Raw genomic sequence first — 21,036 nt, 5'->3', positions numbered from 1 at the left:
ACGATTCCCAACATACCATTGAGGATCTTTCTCTTTTTAGAGGATCTTGATGAGGTTACCAAGTATAATGTCTTTTACCAGGCACTGCTCCCTCTTAATAACACATCCAGACTATGTGATATTACATTTGACTATATCATTCCATTTTTCCTCTTCGGTTATACTCTAAGTGAAATTACCTGTATTAAATACATGGTTCAAAGACTTATAGACGTTTCTGTTTTCGTAACTGAATAGTGACCATTTCCTTCGCCTTCCTCCTCCTGTAATACCTAGCTATGGCATTCATGTCGACATGTGTTTAAAGCTTCCAGATAGCAAAGCACAGTAGAGGTCCCTGGGACTGATTCCTAACACTGCTACTTACTGGCATGTGACCTTGAGCAAACTGCATAATGTCTCAAAGGGCTCAATTAGTTAATCTGAAAACTAAACCTAATTACAGTGCTGATCTTATAATACAGGAAGCTATAGTAACTTAATGGTAAGGAACTCGTGGCCTGTGTACAGCAGCTCTGAACCCTTCCCTGTTCTGAGCCAGTTGGACTAATTCCAACACACAAAACCACACTGTACCAGTCACTGTATCAAGCCTTCTCAACCTGAATCTTCCCATCCTGCGCTGTCCCTTTACCCATTCAAGCATGGTGTCCTTCTATAAGGACTGGAGAGAAAGAAAAACTTATGAAAGTAAATGGGGCAAGGAAGCTCTGGTGGCCCAGTGGCAAGAAGCTGCACTGTAATCCCAGAGGGGGTGCTTGGTTTGAATCCACCAGATGCTCTGTCGGGGAAGAAGGGAAAATCCATTCCTATACCAGTCAGATCCAATTTGACGGTACACACACACATACACAAATAATTTTTTTTTAAACTCCATATTTATAAACAATTATAACCTAATATCACAGGCTTATCTAACATTGTGTAGTCTCAGACAAGTTTAACAGTGGAGGGGCAGATTGCATTTAAAGTTGTAAAGCAGATGCGTTTAAAGTTGTAAAGCAGATATAACTGGTGAAATTAAAAAACCTCTCCCATCCTAATTACAAATTCACCAGTGCACAAGATGAGCACTCTCCCCTCCTGCGAGTGATTATCAGCCTCTGAAACTCTGCTGGAGGGTCAGATATGAGTCTGGTCTGATTTGAACTGTCTGTAATAAAAACAACCACCATGGAGAAAATTCACATTATAACATCCTAAAAGGCTAGGCTACAGTTACGAATTTTCACAACCTATACAGGTCCAGACAAGAATACGTTGGGGGGAAAAAAAGAAAGAAAATAAATAGAACACATTTGTAAAGAACAAGGTTATCCCTAGCCCTCAGCTGAACCCATTACTATACTCACTTACCAATCTCAACAGCAGCACTTCGGAAAATGAGCAATTATTGAGTCCCTTGGCAGCCCTAGAAATAGGCAGAGATTAATGAGGACAGTTAGTTTGAGGACCAGGAATATAATTTGTGCTTGGAAAGAGGTGAGGTATGTTCCTTCTCCAGAAGACAGGAGGATACAAATGATCTGGAAACAGGATTCCATACAGGTGTCCTGCTGTCTTTGGTGCCCTACACAAAATAATGAATGATCATATTGTTATGTGCCAAGTCAGAACCGACTGACTCATTGTTATCCAGGGGAGAAACTGGTAGTTGCAAGTGCCACCTCATCACTGGTAACACAATTCCTCACCACTAAGCCATCAAAGGTTCCAAATTCAAATTGTTGCTCTTCATAGGTACCATGGAGTCAAATACAACAATACAACATGTCGGTATCCTATGAGTAATAGATCTGAACCTTGCCCTAGCCTGTGCCATACTCACAATTTCTGACACATAGAAGCGAATTGCTACATTTGTTCTTTATAGCTCCAAGGTGTCCACTCTCCAAAACATATTTGCCTGTAATTTTAGCCCAGAATGGGAGTCATTACTCTCTTCCAACAGCATAGCTCAAAGCCATCAAGTCTTCTATCATCCTTCTTGATTGTCCAGCTCATTGAGTCTTACATCATTGAGTTCACTGTCACAGAATCAACTCCAACTCCTGGTATGTGCCAGAGGAGATCCAGACTACCTGGGGTTATCAATACCTGCTTTATTAAAACAAAACAAAAAACTACTTCTAGGACTTAGTTCTGAGTAAAAATGCTCAACATTTCAAACAACAACTAACACCTTAAAAATATGCATCACTCAGGAATGTCTCTTAACATGTAGCTTATCTTTGAAGTATTTTCCCTGCTGATGGACACATTTGGGATGAAACCATAAGAATTTTCTTTGTGGGGAGCTCTGGTGGCCTAGTGGCAAGGAGCTGCAACTACAATCCCAGAGGCTCACGGTTCGAATCCACCAGATGCTCTGCCGGGAAAGGAGGGACAATCTCCTCCTGTACCAGTCAGATCTGATTTGACAGTACACTCACACAAAAATAATTTAAAAAAAAAAAAACATTTTCTTTGTAAACCTGTGCTGGTGATGAGCAACAAGGGCAACCAAAAAGGTGGACAGCTAAAGTCCAAAGACCTCGGTTTCCAGTTTTGAAATGGATGAACATTCATTCGTTAAAGAATTGATATACGTACTTTTATGGAATTCCCTGACTGCTTGATTGTGTTATTAACCATCAGGTGATGTAAAAAGATGTAATACATTCAATACCCAGAGAACACTATTTGTCTTGCCAAACAAGTGATAAATACAATATTATACAAAAGAATGCCAGCAACGAATTCTGTCTGTAGTTCCCGGCTTGTGTCAAGGGTTAACTGGAATAACTCCCAATTATAACTACTCAAACATTTGATTTTGTTCAATGACCGACGTTCCTGTGATGGCGAAACGGCTGGATTATTTTAGTTAGACGCTTGAACACCAAGCCCCATAGTATGGTATAATTAAGAGTAACTGTTTACTTTTTCTTAAATCCAACACCCATCACCTCTACCTCAAAGAGTAGACATTAAAGCACTAAATACAATGATCTCGGTAAACCAAATTGCTACGTTCCTGGCAGCCAGTCCCTGTTGTTTCCCTTAAACAATTCTATCTGAAATGATGAATTAAAATCAAAAAGCAGACAGAAACCTGGAAAATATACAGCCATCCCTTAACTATATCTTCCACCTAACTGTTAGAATTTCAGCTATGGTGTTTAAAACATACTCCCTATTCGCTGTGTTTGTGGCCACCTTATATTGTCACTTGTATTGTTTCAAACATCCCTGCAGTAATACGAAACATGTTACAATAGTGAGCTAGGGTTCCTACATAAATTGAGGGATCTTGGTAAAGACTACAGAATCTTGGTGCATACAGAAGGACCTGACAATTTCAAGTACCAATCATGGCATCACACAAAGTGATCAATTAGCTGCCCATGTCCTCTTTATAAGAGATCAAAACATTCCTGGACTCTGCCCCATCTTCACATTGTCCACTGTACTGGAGGCCATTGTTGCAGTCATTGTGTCAATCCTTACACGTTTCCATGCGCGATACTTTTTTCTATCGACTACCCCCTTCCTGATAACATATCTAAAGACTCACCATCCTAGACTTGAAGGTGTATGTTGTCAGTACTTCTATCAAGAAATATTTTGTTCATTTTGTAGTCCAGGGTATAGTTAATATTCAGCTACACTGAAAGATGACAGTTCACCTTGGGTCTTTCTTATTCATTGTTCTGCTGTTAGATGTGAATGATGACAGTGCATACAAATATACATTATGGAACTTAACACCTTAATTTATGTATCGATATATACATATCTATAGGACTCCAGATCTTGAATGATTTAATATCAATACCCTACCACTAATCCTGAAATAAATTCAGTCCACTAAAAAAAGCTTGGAAGGAGGAGTGGCATGCATGTCCGTAATGGCTTACCTCCGGATACCCTATGAACCTGGAGAAAGGATGAAAGACAACCAAGCATTGAGGACTCTCCTCCTTAGGGTTGCTATTAGTCGCCTACCACTTGATGGCAATTAACAACAACCCCAACCCTAACCCTGACTCGTTCCTCCATGAACTCTGTTATCTGGAGATATTTTCATTTGGAAATATGGCTTTCTGTTATGCTAATGATCTCAGAAGCTAAAACAAACAAAAAAACCCAAAAACAAAAAACAGGTGGCCCATCTGATAGAGCTGAAAAAGAGAAGCCAAGGGGGCTGAAATTCTGAATCTGTCCACTTAACATATGTTAACAGTGAAACGCACAGGGATCTGATGGAAACCCAGCACATGACTTGAAGAAGCCAGCCTACTCTTAAAAGATAAAGTGTGTTATGCAAAAAGACTGCTATAAAAGCTGCTAAGCAATCTTTCTCTGTGTACCATATTCAAAACCAGCCATTTTTTAACCCATTTTGAGAGACTGAGAAAAGGAATTGGTTTTTTATTATGAAAAAAATTGATCTTTTCCTGTTGTTCTGACTGTTGAGTGTACTAAATGTTGAACTGCAGTAAACAACCTGCATTCCTACTAATCCTTTAACCAAAATTCATGTCCTTTCTTTATAAACTCCCTTCTTTATACTGCCACTTCTATCAGCCTTCAGACTACTCTTTTTCTCTAGGCTGGCCTTTTTTTTTTTTTTTTAGGCTGGCCTTTTAAACTCATTTTACTTTGCTACATAAGAGGTTACCTGCAAATCCTTTGTTGTACACATTGCTCTTACTAACTTTCAGCTACTCTCTTGTGTGAGCCCTGCACAGGGGTCAAAGTGAAAATGGTTTCTAAGTGTCGCTGAAAGCTAATCATGAATCATGAATCGCATACAACCTTCCAGGTTCTTATGAATAAACTTGGCCAAAAAAATCAAAGCATGGATTAGCATTTGTTATGGTTCTGCCCATTAAAGAAATAAACATACTTACCTACATGCATGAAATCAAAGTACAATGCAGTTCCAGATTTGTTGATTATAATCCCTTCTTTTGTGCTTAGATGCTTCTCGTCTTCCGGCTTCGAAATGCAGACAGGGCAGACCCCAAATCCTTGGAACACACAGACCTGAAAATTTTATCACCTTGAAGTCTTACTAGTTTCATTTCCCAGTGTCGCCACCACCACTGTGTCTTCAATTTTTTTGAAATGCTGAGCACCAAGCACCATCACCAGCACGATGACCTCCAAGACCACCACCACCACCACCAACATTGTGTTATTTTATTTATTTTTTTTCAAATGGAGAGGGTAGAAATATCTTCTGAGAATGGCTGGGAGCATAAAATTGACCTCAGAATTAATGGTTTCCTAAACAGGCTTTTTAACGGTATCAGTTTTCCAATGCTGGAAGTCACTCAGTGGTCATGTCTCTTCTCACCCTGCAAATTAGTTGCCATGCAGTTAATCCCTGTCTGAGAACTGTACTTCACAAGGATTCCATCAAGTGTTTTCTTCAGAAGTAGATATCCAAGGCCTGGGGTATGGAACTGAAATGCCAACTTTGCAATTAGTAGCAGAACACATAGGAGTTTGCAAGATCAAGTGGCATTCCCCTCCCTGCTTAAGCACACTGTCATCCAATTGTTCAAACTTAGCACAAAGAGTTCCCTGGCGGTCACGCTCTCCACAACCGCACTGCAACAGCCTACTTCCTCATGATGGCTTTAATGACATTTACCTTTAATGAAATTAATACTTTTAAATTATCCAGGGCTTCAAGTCATAAAAAATTTTAGTTTTCATTTTCAACATTCAATCTGAAAAGCTGTACAATATGAAGAGAGTTGCATCAATATCGCAGGAAGAAGACTCATTAACAATTTATAATATGCATATAAAAGAGCTTCCTTGGGGAGCTCTGGTGGCCGAGTGGCAAGGAGCTGCAACTACAATCGCAGAGGCATGTGGTTCGAATCCACTAAATGCTCTGCCGGGGAAGGAGGGACAATCTCCTCCTGTACCACTCAGATTTGACGGTACAAGCACAGAAAAATTTAAAAAAAAAAAAAAGGGAGAGCTTCCTTGCTGTAAACATGAAACACTTTCTACTGAAGTTGACTGGATAGTCCTGACTTCAGGGTAAGAAAAACCCTCGCATGTTGAGAAATACTCAACATAATAATTGTTAAGTGCTGTAGAGTCATAGATTATCCATAGTGACCCTATGAACCAAAATCTTAAATAAAAACCTTTCATCTGTTCTCCAACTTCATGGAGTTTGTGGCGGCAAGATTTTTTTAGAAGAGAATGCCACTCCTGCTTCCAAGCCTGTTTTATTTGTGAGATCCCTAACCCTAACCCGAACTCTCACCCTAACCAAGAAGCCTTTTTAAAAGGCAAGGCTAAATCCCATCGGCTCACACCTTATTAGAAGTTGGCTGTTAGGGATGGCTCCAAAGTACTGATGCGCAATGGCATCACACTGGAGACTGTGGTGTGCCTGATACAGGCCATAGTTTTTTCTAACACATGGTATGAATCAGAGAGCTCCAGCATGACTGGGGACATAGAAGCAAAATTGATGCCTTTGAGCTGTGGTGCTCGAGAAGACTATTTAAATACCACGGAAAACTCAGAGAACAAAAATGTTCATCCTGGAGAGAGTGAAGCTGGGCTCCTATAAGTCGCCAACAACTCAATGGCACTTATCAACAACTAAATCACCTTGCCAGTGGTAACAACCTTTCTTTACGTAACAATATGATGCAATCCATATTGAACGATATATTCTTTGATCTTCTCTAACAAGTGATTCAACACCTCTTTGGTTTCATGAGGCAAGGAAACATGGACTGTTGATGAATCTTTCACGAAATGGATGCCAAATTCTTCTAAGAATCCAGCCTCTCAAATAATTATCTCAGCATACACTAAAGCATACTCAGTTGACAATAAAAAGGTATGTTGACACTAAATAGGTAACGTTAACACACTCAGTTCTTAATTTTGAACACTTGTCAACAATTATAGCTTGCTCTGCTCCAGAATTAACACTCTTCAGCATAACAGTCATATCAAAAGACAAACTGCATTAGGAGAAATGTGCTGTCCAAGACCTCTGCAGAGTGCTGAAAAGCAAGGATGTCAATCTGTAGATATTTGGGTACGCCTGTTTCAGGCCATGTTTTCGCAATTACTTGTAATGCATTAGAGAGTTGGACAATGACCAAAGATGACAGAGGAAGAATCGATGTCTTTCAGTTGTGGCACTGTAAAGGAGTATTAAACATATCATGGACTGCCAAGAGAAAAACAGATCTGTCCTGGAGAAGGTCAATCTACACTGCTCCTTAAAGATAAGAATTTAGAAGCTGGGATTCGCATGCTTAGGGCATGCTGCCTGGAGGGACTTGTCCTTAAGAGAAGGACATCAGGCTTGGAATGGTAGAGGGATGACACAGGTTAGGAAGAACCTGGATGAAATACATTGACCCAATGACTGGAGTAATGGGGCAAGAATGTCAGAGACAGTGAGACTGGCTCAGGAAACATAGGGTAGCTATGAGTCACAGAGGCTTCAATGGGAGATAACAGAATCAACATTGCTAACACTACATCAAAAAGAAAACATACACTGTATTCTAAAGTGGAACAAGGTTGATCTGACTATTATTTTATAACAGCCTTCTAACAGGGAGAGTACCATCATTAGTAATCTTATGAAACACGTGAGCTCTAGGAAACATCATAGATGTTTCTGGAGCCAGCTGAGGTTCATAATGTCTGTTGAGGCCATTTATCAACCATACAAGAAAACCATTTGTCGCAAAACAATCTATTTCAAATACATTGACAGTCATTATTCCTATTCTATTAATTATTTCTTCTTCCTTACCCACACTGGGCAGTAGGCAATTTTTACCCATCTTCCCTACCTGGAACCTACCTTGAACTTATCTTTGGAGAAGTAAGTGCTATGTTGGCAATGATTCTGTCTCAATATGGACTTCACTCCGATGCTCGCCTTACAATAATTCACTATAAATCAAATTATGGCATCAACAAGTAGAAACCATTTTAAAATAACGTATAGATGGCTAACAGTGCACATGAGTATGACGTTGGCTTTCATGTGGATTATTCCCCACGAAGACCAGGCCAAACTGTTAGATTTCCTTAAGAGAGCTTTCAAGCGCTCTGCTTGTGCATGGAAGATTTTCCCAACATATCTGTGAATCCCCAAATTTTCACACACACACAAAATCAATATAGAAACCACAATAAAATAAAAACTTTTATAAAAAAACCAAACAATTAACTAGAAAGTAGAATGGAAAATGGGTACAAAAATATAACAAAATGAAAAGAGAACTTTTGCTGTATTTTTAAAAATGAAAGATCACAGAACATTTTTTATGGTGCTTCTTAGAGACAAAGATGGCAAAGCTGGGCACACTCTGGGCACTGTTCCTTGAAAAGGGACATCATGCTTAGAAAGGTTGACGTTCAACCAATGAAAGAACGTCAATGAGATGGACTGAAGAGTCAGTGACTGCAGCAATTTGATCAAGAGTGACACGCATGATACGGATAGCCCGAGGCCCATAGGATCACTGTGAATCATCCTAGACTCCAACGCACCTAAAAACAACAACAACAAAAGACCAATCTAAATGGCTTCACAGGGGCTATCAGTCAATTTTATGACTACATCTAATACACCAGGAATAGTGGGAAAAGACACAAGTTTTTAAAGATCAACATTAAAGGAAGGGAAATTGTCACTATCCTCATGTGAATTTCATGAGGAGTCAGCAAATGGCATCAGCTGTGTTCCATTTACTACTGTGGTAAAAGAAGTCATTGTGACTATTCAAATCAAACCCCAAGATCAACCCAGAATGGAGAGATAATTGACACCAAGTGATAATCACTAGCAAGTTCTGTTCATTGAGAAAAAAAGACTCAAGGACTGAAACAAAACCACAGAACACATAAATCTGCTTTTAGAACTTTAATGAGAGCAATGCTATTCGTTTATTGGGGTTTTTGTCTTAACACTCTTTTATAACCACCAAATCTTAACCTCTAAGTCAAAGTTTTTTAAAAGGAATTTTCCTCAGGAACCAAACGAAGATGCTCACTTCTCCAAACAAACAAATTAAATGTCTACCAAAAGCAAAACAAAATGGAACAGAGGAGCCCACAGAGAAATATAAAGTAACAAAAATCACATTCTAGGGGTTCAGTGCATGGAACAGTTAGGACCTTGCTGCCAGACTTTGTGAAAACTAACACCCTAGCGCATCAAAATATACATTTTTTACCATTTCCTTTTTTAAATTAAAAATAATAATAACATCAAAAAAGAAGAAAAATCACTTAAGGAATTCACAATCGATTGCCTGATTCAGGACATTGTCTAAGAGTGAAGTTCAGAATGGCTGTGCGAATAGCACGCTGTGCACAAAGCACACATGGCCAGCGAGGTTCATCCTCAAGGTTTAGCTGTCTTCCACACAGTGTAAAATACCCACCTGGAAGGGGAGTCAAGGAATGAAAGAAGGTAACTGGAAGAAGCAGCAGAACCAAACATATATAGGTTTGTGCCTACTACTTTTAAGCAAGGTTTACATTTTCTTGAATTGGGCCATGGTTTTACCAAAGAAAAGGCATTAGATAAAGATTCTGTAGTCTAATACCTCCAAGATCTCGGAAGACTTTGAGAGAATTAATATGAGATGGGAGGGAGGGAAGGAGAGAATGGTTCATGAAGGCAGAGCAGATGATAGGATGGAGGAATGCAGAGTGACAAATAGAAGAAGGAAGCAGAACAGGCAACCAGATGGAAATGTTACCAACTGGGTATAAAAATGTCTGAACACAAAAGCATAGACTACTGAGAAGAATGAGGATGCTGGTAGCAGGTGGATGGCTGATGAGGTCGCAAAGCATGAAGATGAGCTATGTAAGGAGCGACTTTGGAAAAATGTCTGCGGCCCATGCCACCCTCTATGAAAGCTGCACTAAGCCTACAGGATGAAACGACCCGCAGCACACAGAAAAAATGACCCAGGTCATGACGAAACTGCTGTCCTGAGCTCTAAGAGAACAGAAAATAAACTTTTATCTACATGGACCCGTCTCAGTTTTAGAAGAAAACACATACATTATACATTATCTATGAAAAAATTCACTGACATTTTTTTCTCTCCCAGATTCCTTTCTGATTTATCTTACTTTCAAATTCAAATTAGCATTAAGTATAGTAATTAATTAATTCCATTACTCATAACAATAATAAACTCATAATGGGAGCTCTGGCGGCCTAGTGGTAAGCAGTTTTGTGCCCATGACAAAGGAATGACATTCAAATCCACCAGCTGCTTCAGGGGAAAAAGATGGACAATGTTCTATGTGATTCACTGTTTTTGAAAACCCACTGCTAACCTTGAAATAATTAAGACTTGATGGTAACCCAACAACAACATAATAGAGTGCTAGAGTAGTCTACATGGGAGTACCCCTTGGGCAGTTCAAATCCACCAACAGGCCCAAGTGAGAAAGACAAGCTATCTCCTCCTACGGTACTTCCTGCCTCTGAAACCACCAGGAGTTTTCAAAAGCAGGTTTCCAAGCTACAGCAAAGAGGCAGATAACAATTTAAAGAGAATGAGTATTATCAAAAAAGTATTTTAAAAACAACAGATCAACCCAAAACCTACTGTCATTGCTTAGATTCTGAGTCATAGCAATCGCCAATGTGATTCTAATTAGGGTAATCTTAAATAGAAAGCTTCTCCTATTATCACAGAGCTGATAGTGGATTTTAAACTGGCTGAGGTACTTTTAATCCTGAATCATGTGGCTGTCTAGTGCAAATGCTGAAGTACTCTGCTAATAACATAAATATCAGCAGTTCAACATTGCCCAAGGACAATTCCAAAAGCACCTGGTGATTTTGTCCTGAAAGGTTCGAGCCATGAAAACCCTATAAAGCAGTTGTCCGGTGCGGAGGTCAGGCTCACTAGGAATTCTCAATGATGTTCCATGCAGTTCGTCCCTCTGGAAAGCATACTGAGACACAGATTAGCTGGACCTCACTTTGTGCTTCATATTTCAGCCTATTAGGGGTGATTATCTGCATCTCTCACACATTCCCCTTTGGAGCTAAAAATTTGAAGATCATCTGCTAGAACCTCAATTTTGTTTAGAAGCCAAACCCGTTGCCATCTAGTCAATTCCGACTCGTAGCAACCCTGTAATACTAAGTAGATACTTACTATAGCAGAGGCTTCCAATGCCATAAATCGTTGTTCTGCAACTAAGCAGCCAGTGGGGTTGAATCTCTTATCTTCGGGTTAACAATGTAGTGATTAATCACTGTGCTGCCAGAGCTTGTTAACTTTAGGCTAGTGATGCTCAACATGGGGAAAACATAAAGTAACCCTGTTATCACTTCTAATGGGAAGCCACATCCCATAATCAGTAACCCAAGAATCAGTTTTGTAAACCTGGGACCTTATCTATTAACAAGAATCCCATTGATTATAGGAATTCAATGTGTCAAAGTTGTTTGGGATTTACTTCAGCACCCAAATCAAGCAACACGTCACAGTCAAAGGATACAATTCCAAGTATGAAGGGACACAGACAATCTCCTTGGAGAATTCCACAGGACAATACAGGCGCCCAAGCTGTTCTTCATAGAGGGACAGGGCTTCGGTCAAATTGACGCAGTTCCCCTGAATCAAACAGAGAAAACCGAATTCTTCAGTCCTGCTTAGTGGCATACCAATTTGAAGTCCTTTAATAAAGGAGAACAACTCCACTTTTAGATAAAAGTTTTTCATTGGAAATTAAATGAGGTTTCCGTACTTTAAAAAATTGCATGTAAAGCTGTTTATAAACCAAATTAGCACATTATGCTTCTACCTCACTTACCAAATTATTTCAAATTATTAGAGGCTGAAGCAATAGCAAGCAGTCAGACCAATTTCCATACACCAGGGATGTGTCCTGTCTCCATACCTTTTCAACCTGTATGCAGAAAAGATTATCTGGGAGGCTGGGCTCTATGAGGAGAAGCATGGCATCATGATTGGTGGAAGATCTATCAACAGTCTGCGTTATGCAGATGACAGAACCAGGATTCCTGAAACTGAGGAGGACCTAAAGTGCTTGGCCCAGAAGGTCAAGGGAAGTTGGGGAATAGTCACTAAGGCATAGATCTATTACTCCGCCAAAATGACTGCTTAAGAAAGACAGACAGAGTGAGCTCTGGTGGCCTAGTGGCAAGAAGCTGCACTGCAATACCAGAGGTGTGCAGTTTGAATCCACCAGATGCTCTACTGAAGATGGAGGACAATCTCCTCCTGTGCCTGTCAGACCTGATTTGACAGTACACACAAACACACACATAATAAAAAAAATAAAATAAAGAACTTATAAAAAAATTAAAAATAAAAATATAAACCATTAAAAAAAATGACAGGCAGAATTCCGATGAAAGGTGAACTGTGGCTGTCAATGACAATCAATCGGCAAAGGTGTCTGGGGAATAGAAAATAATTTCTCAAGAGTGGGGGCCACCCAGATTCGATTGTCAATCTTCCTGAGGAAAAAAAGGGGGGGGGGGGGGGAGAGAACAACACTAAAAACAAACACACAAAACCAGAGATACATAAAGTACACCCACAATGTTTACATATCACTCTCTCCCAACTTTTCTACATTCACTAGGCCTAATAGAGAAAAGACCCAAGTTAGACGTGCACTTGACGATGATGCTTTAGAAGTTGTCAACAAAATTTGGTTCATGTAAATTAAGTCCAGCTAGAACGTCAAAATATAACTTTATCTTCTACAAAAAGAAAAACATAAGTTTGTTCTTGTACTTTGAAAGACAATTTGGCAGCATCAGGCTAGACGGTAAAGAGATTCAGATTGTTAACAACTTTAGTATGCTTGACTCTATAATCAACACTCGTGGTACCAGCAGCATGAGGAAAGTCTGCAGTCAGAGATCTCTACAAAATACTGTCAGACTGCATACTAAGGGGTGCCTGATATAGGCAATGGTCTTCGTAATCACTTGCTATACATCTGAGAGCTAGACAAAACAAGGGATGATAGAAGGAGAATTGTTGCCTTTGAGCTGTGGTGCTACTACCATATGAAAGCAAGATATTTCTTTAAACTATCAATAATTATCAATAAAAGACTTGAACAGCACAACAGACAACTACCAGAAGTAGCAGACGCGATAACACTAGGGATATTATAGCTAATGTTAGCTGCATCTTGGCTGAATCACTGTGTTTAGTGGACTATACAGTAACACTGGATTTGTGTTGAACACAGTAAACTGTGGCTAAATCTGACATGAATGGAAATCCCAGAATACTTGTGTTTATATAAAACATATACATGGATCAGGAGTCAGTTGTCAGAGAAGATGAGGACCTGTATTCTTCAAATGGATTAAAGCTCAACATCAGGAAAGCAAAGATTATCATCACTGTGCATAATGGCATAGACGGTAATTGTTAACAGCTTCAGCTTGCTTGGCTACACATCAAAATTCTTGGTACTACCAGCAAGAAATCAAAAGATGAACGGCACAGGGAAAATGTCAGTCTAGAGACTAAGATGCACCTGATACTGACCATGCATGAGAAAGCTGGACAATGACTAAGGATGATAGAACAATTCAGGCTGCTCCTTGGAAGCAAGGATTTTATGCTCCCTCTTACATGTACGTTGAGAAGGACATCATGCTTTGAAAAGTGGAGGGACAGCAAAGGAGAGGGAGACTCAGTATGAGACGGATTGCTTCAGTGACTGGGACAAAAACAATGAGAATGGCTCAACATACAGTAGGGTTCCGAGCTATTGTAAAGAGGGTCTCTAAAAATTCAAAGCAACAACAGAATAAAAGTAAGGATCTACACAGTTAACCCCAAAACAATAGTTTCAATGCATGAATTAATCTTTGGGAGAAATACGAGTGCTCTCCCTTGCAATATTCAGACTCTGAAAACCTATTAGAAGATCAGCTATGAATCACTTTTACTGCAATGGCACATAACATGAACGCAGAAATCATAACTATTCATCTTACCTCTATGCCTATCTATGCATCTACTTGGAGATTAATATTATTGCTGCTGTCACAGGATATCAAAACGAGGATGGATAGTTATATTGGTAATAGGAAGGTTGGAGTGTTAAATCCACCAGCCAACCTGAGGGAAAAAATTGGGAGGTCTGCCCACAATAAACGTCCTGGAAAACCTTAAAAACAACAATAGAGGGTCACCATATGTTGAAATCAACTCAAAAGCAGTGGGTTACGGTTATCCTTTTTTATTCCTCTTAAGTAATACCACTTACTTACTTTTTTTCCCCTAACGATCATGAGAAATGAAACCCATTCCCGTAGAGTCCATTTTGACTCATGGTGACCCAGTACAACAGAGCAGGCTAGAAATCCCCATGGGATTTCCGGGAGGCAGACTTTGCCCATCCATGGAGAGGCTGGTGAGTCAAAGAGCCTTCTGCCTCACTTCCTAGCCTTTAAACCCTCCACCAAAAGGATTCTAGGATGGTTGGAAGACTATGGAATAAATATGTTTACTTCATTTCTTTCTGAAATCTTATTTGTCTCCAAATAGTTCAGTCCATTAATTTAATGTAGAAACAAACACAAACTGTGAACTATGTGCCTTTAAGAACGACATTTCAAAAGCATGGAAATGGTCCTGGGAGAGTAGGTAGAAATAGCTATTCTAAGCCTGGCTTCGGTGGTTTTCAGTTAGCACATTCAAATACAATGATGTCATCCTTCAGTGTCGGCCGGTCTTCCACCCCATGATCCCATTATGCATTGGGATTTGCCAAAGTGCCCTTCACCAACATATAATTTGGTTTCAACATCAAGTTCACTCTGAGAGCATATAAAGACCACACATGTAATTTAAGCATCTCAAATAGAAAATACGGCTCGGTTGTTTTTAGAACGCATACAAACTGGAGAAGCTATAGGATAGAAATACCACCAAGGTGTATGGTTAGATGGTTTTCCTCCCCATCCTAAGATGCACTCTCACTCTTTTTATAGAGGATCTATGAGAGGACCTCCAAACGGAGACTGTGGTAAGGAAATAGGAAAGTTTCAATTTGTTCTTTCCCAAGATTGTCAAAAAAAGCAGGTTAAATAAGAAAGTCACCACAAAGAAGGACGTACCCCTCAGAAAGTAACATGATACACTGCACTATTCCTGTGTATTTTAAAATAAATCAAAACTGATATTTGTCCTTTTCCTTTTTTAAAACACGGGGAGAAAACAGAACAAAAATTTTGTATCCAAGACTTAATTTACCTATAAACACTAAGAAAGGAATGGAGTAAATGTGATCAGTACCTTTTTCTCTTCTAGAAAGTTCTTCTTGGGCCAAGCTAAGGGTAGATGACTCCTCTTCATTTAAAATTTCTGTACTGTTTGCATACTTTGACCTTACTTGGAATGTATTACATCTCTAAGGTGCCTTTGGGTTGTAATCTGTCATATGTCGGGTTGGTTCGAATCTACCCACTCCATGGAAAAAGACGATGCAATCTTCACTCATAAAGATTTACAGCCCCATTAGAACTGAGACATAAACAGAGATTTGTACACCAGTGTTCATAGCAGTGGTATTCACAGTTGTATGACGATGGAAAAAGACAAATGTTCTCAATTAAATGGATTGAAAGTGCAGTACATTCACACAATGGCATACTACACAGAACATATAAGCAACTATTTCAAAAAATACTACATAAAATGGGAGAGACTAGGGAGCCTTACTCAAAGTGAACTAACTCAGTTTCAAAAGGACAAGAACTGCATAAGACCATATCTGTAAAAAAAGAAGGATATAGTAAAACATATATTAGTCCCCAAGTTGAAGAAGGCATGAGACGGGTGACAGTGGGACAGAGGGAGATCAGAGAGGTATACAATTTGATGATTAGAGGTAAAGGGTTAAAAAAAAATTGGAATGATGCAGCGGGGACCAAAAACCACAGAATAGGAGCATAATTAAATAAGGATTACCTTTTTTTATTTATTTATTAATTTATTTTTAATTTGGTGTACCGTCAAATTGGATCCGACTGGCACAGGAGGAGTTTGCCCCTCCTTATCCAGCACAGCATCTTGTGGATTTGAATCGCACACCGTCGGGACTGCAGTGCAGCTTCTTGCCACTAGGCCAGCAGAGGTCCCTGAGGAATACTTTTATAAAACAAAAATGCATGGGAATGATTTTCTGAAACACAAATTCAATAAACCCAAGTGTAAAACACAATGTATATGAACTTTGGATGAAAACGAATACAAAATAAAAACACGCATTTATACTCAGAAATGTGATATAGGGTTAGCATGTGTTAGAAACAATATGCTATTGGTGCAACCACTGTTGAAGACGGTATGGTGCTTTCCCAAAAAGTTGCAAATAGATACTATTTGACCCTGGATGACATTATGCTCAGTGAAGAATCGCAGTCACAAAAGGAAAAATACTGCATGGTGCCACTGTTGTAATAAAATAGGACTGACCTTGGGGTTGGGGAGAGTCTGAAAAAGATGGGTTCAATAATGTATATTGCATTGAAACAGATGAGCGAAAAACTGTTTAAAAGGGATATGTGACTAGGTATTTTTGTCATGACAGGAATCTAGAGCGAAGGAACCACGGTGGAGTGGGTTTGTAACACAATGAAAGAATTTGTCTTTTACTTTTCCAAGAGGGTAGTGTAGTAGGGGGGAGGGTTGAGAGGAGAGAAAAGTGCACCAACATATGAATGGAAATCTAAAGCCTCTAAATTTTTACTAAAATTAATAACAAAGTAAAAAAAATAAAACAACAAACCAAACCAATAAAAAATTTCTTAGAACACAAAAAAAGTTAATGAAATATAGAGATCTTTCTTATTGTGTTATGTTACAATGTAAATCAATGAAAACAAATTATATGAATATGCTAAAAAATATATATATATAAATTGCTATAACTAAAGAAAAAATATGCTAGGAGTAGATCAGGTAATTATGTCTGTAATATAGTGGAAGTGACAAGGAAGAATATATATACTGTTGTTGTTAAGTGCCGTCGAGTCACAGGCGACTCATAGCGAGGTTATATAATACTGAAGTGGATGCCACTCTTCTAAATATATAAAATCAACATGTATGAGGTCAAGCATCCCTAGACTGCTACAAAAGCACAGCAGACAGGGATAGATAAGAAACACCTTTATTTTGAGCAGGGGGAACGACAGCACAGCTATATTGTTGTCTAAATACTGCTTGGAAGAATATATTCTTAATGACACCACTTTTATCAATTTCTAAAGCAAACAATACAAAGGAATATAATTAAAATGAAACACTAAAGATGTTCCATTTCTGGAAGGCAAAGACTAGGAACGATGCTGGACAATGTCTAGTAATTTTTCTGCTGTCACACTATGTAGTGGAGTAAACTAGCACTTTGCATTATAACATATACATATGTTGCACCGTTTTCTATGTGTCAGATACCTTGCAGCATTTATAAATGGTGGAGATCACATCTCAGGTCTTGCCTCCTACTAATTCTTTCCACAGGCACATTCCAACTTTCAGGAAGCTTTGCCCAGGCTGACAATATTGCTTGGAGTAGCCTTGCCTGATGATAACGGCACCATGTACGAGGCACTGTGATACACATAACGTGGTTTTTGTTCATCACCATGAAACAGAGCAGGAAACCTTCTTCTGTACCTTCACCTAACACAGGTGTTTCCCCTTATTAAAAACTTAAATAAGAAAACTTAAATGGCAGGCATCATAGGAATTACCATTTGATAAATTACAAAGTTACAAAGTAAATTTTGTAAAATTTACAAAAGTGTATCAATACTGGATACACTTTTTGATTGAGGACATTATTTACAATCTTCTCAATTATCAATATATAAACATACTGTAAATTAAGCAAATAATTCCTGACTGGTGCTCCTTTCTATTATGCAGATTTTTTAGCACATACTCCTTCATCATGTTTCAAAAAATAATTCCCATAAATTGTGTTTTAATCAAAACTGTTTAAATAAACATTGGACTATGACCACCATCACCTGTTTTGGTTTTTTCACCTTCCAGCTGGATGCTTCCCATATTTTGCTGCCTTCATTCACCGGACTAATTGGGTAAACCCGTGATTTTCGCCCAACCATCCTCACCCATCTGGTTCTCACCTGTTCCTCCTCTCCTTCTTTCTGACAACTGGATGTTAACATGTAAGGTGACCTAGGAAGTCATTTTAATGAAGAAAGCAGAACCTCTCTCAGCCTTGAACCTTGCATGACTAGAGATACCTTTGTTCCTTCCAATTTTTGGTCATCGTTTGGGCTTGCCTTGAGTAAGAAATCATGTTTAATATCAAAGTGTTTTATAAAAAGCATTCTTTCAGGTATATTCAGAACACAGATAGTCACACTAATGCCACCTGTTAATTATTAAGAACAGACAGAACTCTCGGAACTGTATTCACTCTCCCTTCCCCTATTAATGACGGGTCTCAGAACCTCTAACTCTTCCTGGAATTAAGCTGGTGCCGAAGTTAATTAAAACCCTCAGTTGTTAACCAAAAGTTTAGAAGTCTGTGCCATCCCTTGGGGCATTTTACTTCTGCAAAGATCTACAGAATCCCGTTGGGACACTCTACTCTGTTCGTGGGAATCAAAGGCAGAAAATTTAAAAATTTTTAAAAATTTAAAAATTTTTAAAAAAAAATTTAAAAAAAAATTTTTTTAATTGCTCAATTTGGGATATTTCAAAATACCAAAAATCCTTCCTTTGGGCAGAAATCATTGTAGATATGTGCTGACGAATCGCCTTTCCTTTAAAGAAGGGGTCGGAAAACAATGCCTCAAAAGGTTAACACAAATATTTAAGGATTTGCATGCCGCACAGTCTCCAATGCAATTACTCATCCCTGCTGCTGTAACGCAGAAGCAGTCTTAAATACGGACATGACTGTGCGAGGCTGCATTTAAAAGAGGATTCACAACAACAAAGAAATCAGGCCTATAATTTAAAGAACATTATTTTAAGTCAAGTCTAAAATGTTGTTTGGTTTGTTTGTTTTCTGTTGATTTTTTAAAGTTTCTAAACTTCAGGGGGAACTATTCATTGAATACACATCTCCTCTCATGCAGTTACACCTGCTGAACTCCAGAGGGTGGTCACAGGCTGTACATGAATGGGACAAGATTTCCCTAATCTTCCTTAGATCAGCTGGTGGATTCAAAACACTTGCCTTTCACTTGGCACTAGACCACCAGATGTCCCTCGATGGGAAAGAAAATCAAATAAAATCAAGGGTTCTCAACAATCACTAGGATTAATATCCACATAGAAAAGTAAGAAGCATGTGATTTAGATAAAAACAAACATGAGACTTACAAAAGAAAGCTTATGAAATGCTGTTAAATAAGGAAATAAACGTAGACTTAGAAAAAAAGCCAGTAGACTTAAGAAAGGTTCTACTCTGTTACATGAGGATATAAATGCAAAACCAAGCAAGGAAATCATTGTTCTATTAAAGAAAAGGTTTTAGAAGGGTACCACCAGACTTTGTACTTTCTGGTATTTTTTCCCACACTTTATCATTAAAGAATATATTACAGTGATCTTTAAAAAGAAAGTTAAGGAGAGTGATAAGATTTATTTACCAAGACACATGTATTAAAAAAATTTCTATTCTCAGTTGTCTATGTCTCCATAGTAATCATACTGGCATAAAAAATAATAGTCATAAAAAACAAAATGAAACAAACACCTTCAATTGAATTGCATGTCATGTTAGAACAAACAGACAACATCAATTAAGCATCTACAAGGCAGGAACCTCACATATTCTTTCTCTATTAATGTCACAAAACAGTGATGAAAAATTGGTATTATTCTGCTTTCGTGATTTAGGAAACAGGCTCCTGGTAACAGCACGTCAGCAGAGACCTGCCAGAAGTCCACGCTGGGTTTAGAAGGAGTCGTGGTACTAGGGATATTGTAGATAATATTAGATGGATCTTAGCTGAAAGCTAAGGGAATAGCAGAAGAATATCTATCAGTGTTTCATTGATTATGCAAAGGCGTTTGACTATGTGGATCATAACAAATTGTGGCCGATTCTGACAATAATGGGAATCCCAGAACACTTGATTGTGCTAATGAGAAACCTATACTGGGCCAAGAAACAGTCCTCAGAACAGACCAAGGAAACACTGCAAGGTTCAAAATTGGGAAAGGTGTATGCCAGGGATGTGTTCTATCTCCATACCTTTTAAACCTGTATGCAGAACAGATTATCGGAGAAACTGGCTCTATGATAAGTATGGCGTCAGGATTAGTGGAAGATCGATCAACAATCTGTGTTATGTAGATGACACAACCCCGCTTGCTGAAACAGAGGAGGATCTGGAGTACTTGCTGCAGAGAATCAAGGACTGCAGCCCTCAATATGGATTGAAGCTCAATATCAAAAAAACAAAGAGTGCCACCACTGGGTCAATTGGCATCATCATGATGGATGGTGAAGAGATTGAGATTGTTAAGAACTTTAGTTGAATGGCCCTATTCCCGCCGGCCCCTTGTATAGTCCCTAATGTGTCAATATGTCACTATGGATCCTCCATATTCCATGACCTTGACAGCTGCCTGTTAACCTATCCCATTTACCAGAAACAGGGTGCCTCCTGCATACAAATCATCCACACAGGAATCGAGATCAGCTCAGGCCTCTTTCTATCTCACAGGCCCCAAGTGACTTTCAGAGTTATCCATTTCTGTCATATAAAATGTTGAGGGTACGTTTCCTTCAGTGAGCTTTGGTCTGTCCGTCTGTCCGGCCGGCTGCCCGACCCTCTGAGTCCGCGCACGCCGTGTGGCAGCCTCTGTGCCTAACCCTAACCCGCCCGGCCCCGCAACTCCACTGGTCGCCCCTGTGCACCACGTGTCTGCGCTGGCCCTTCCCGGGCCACGCGTGGGAAGCGGCCACGTGCACGCCCACCTGGGGCTTCCGGAGTCCGCACCG

The 21,036-nt window shown here is 39.1% G+C and overlaps 1 protein-coding gene across 1 annotated transcript in view; it reads right to left on the bottom strand.

Annotated features, from left to right (window-relative positions):
* Nucleotides 1-9,403: 9,403 nt before the first annotated feature.
* SMS (spermine synthase) overlaps nt 9,404-21,036 on the bottom strand; it is a 109,397-nt gene continuing 97,764 nt past the window's right edge. The window contains exons 10-11 of the mRNA XM_006899530.1: nt 11,536-11,651; nt 9,404-9,443 (exon numbers count right to left, since the gene is read on the bottom strand). Coding sequence (XP_006899592.1) covers nt 9,404-9,443; nt 11,536-11,651 — 156 coding nt within the window. The remainder of the gene's footprint in view (nt 9,444-11,535; nt 11,652-21,036) is intronic.

The sequence above is a fragment of the Elephantulus edwardii genome, unplaced genomic scaffold (genome assembly GCF_000299155.1).
Source record: "Elephantulus edwardii isolate Elephantulus edwardi_28Jun2011 unplaced genomic scaffold, EleEdw1.0 scaffold00260, whole genome shotgun sequence".
Taxonomy (NCBI): Eukaryota; Metazoa; Chordata; class Mammalia; order Macroscelidea; family Macroscelididae; genus Elephantulus; species Elephantulus edwardii.
Note: the sequence above shows the minus strand (reverse complement) of the source record. Positions and strands in the feature narration are given on the sequence as shown.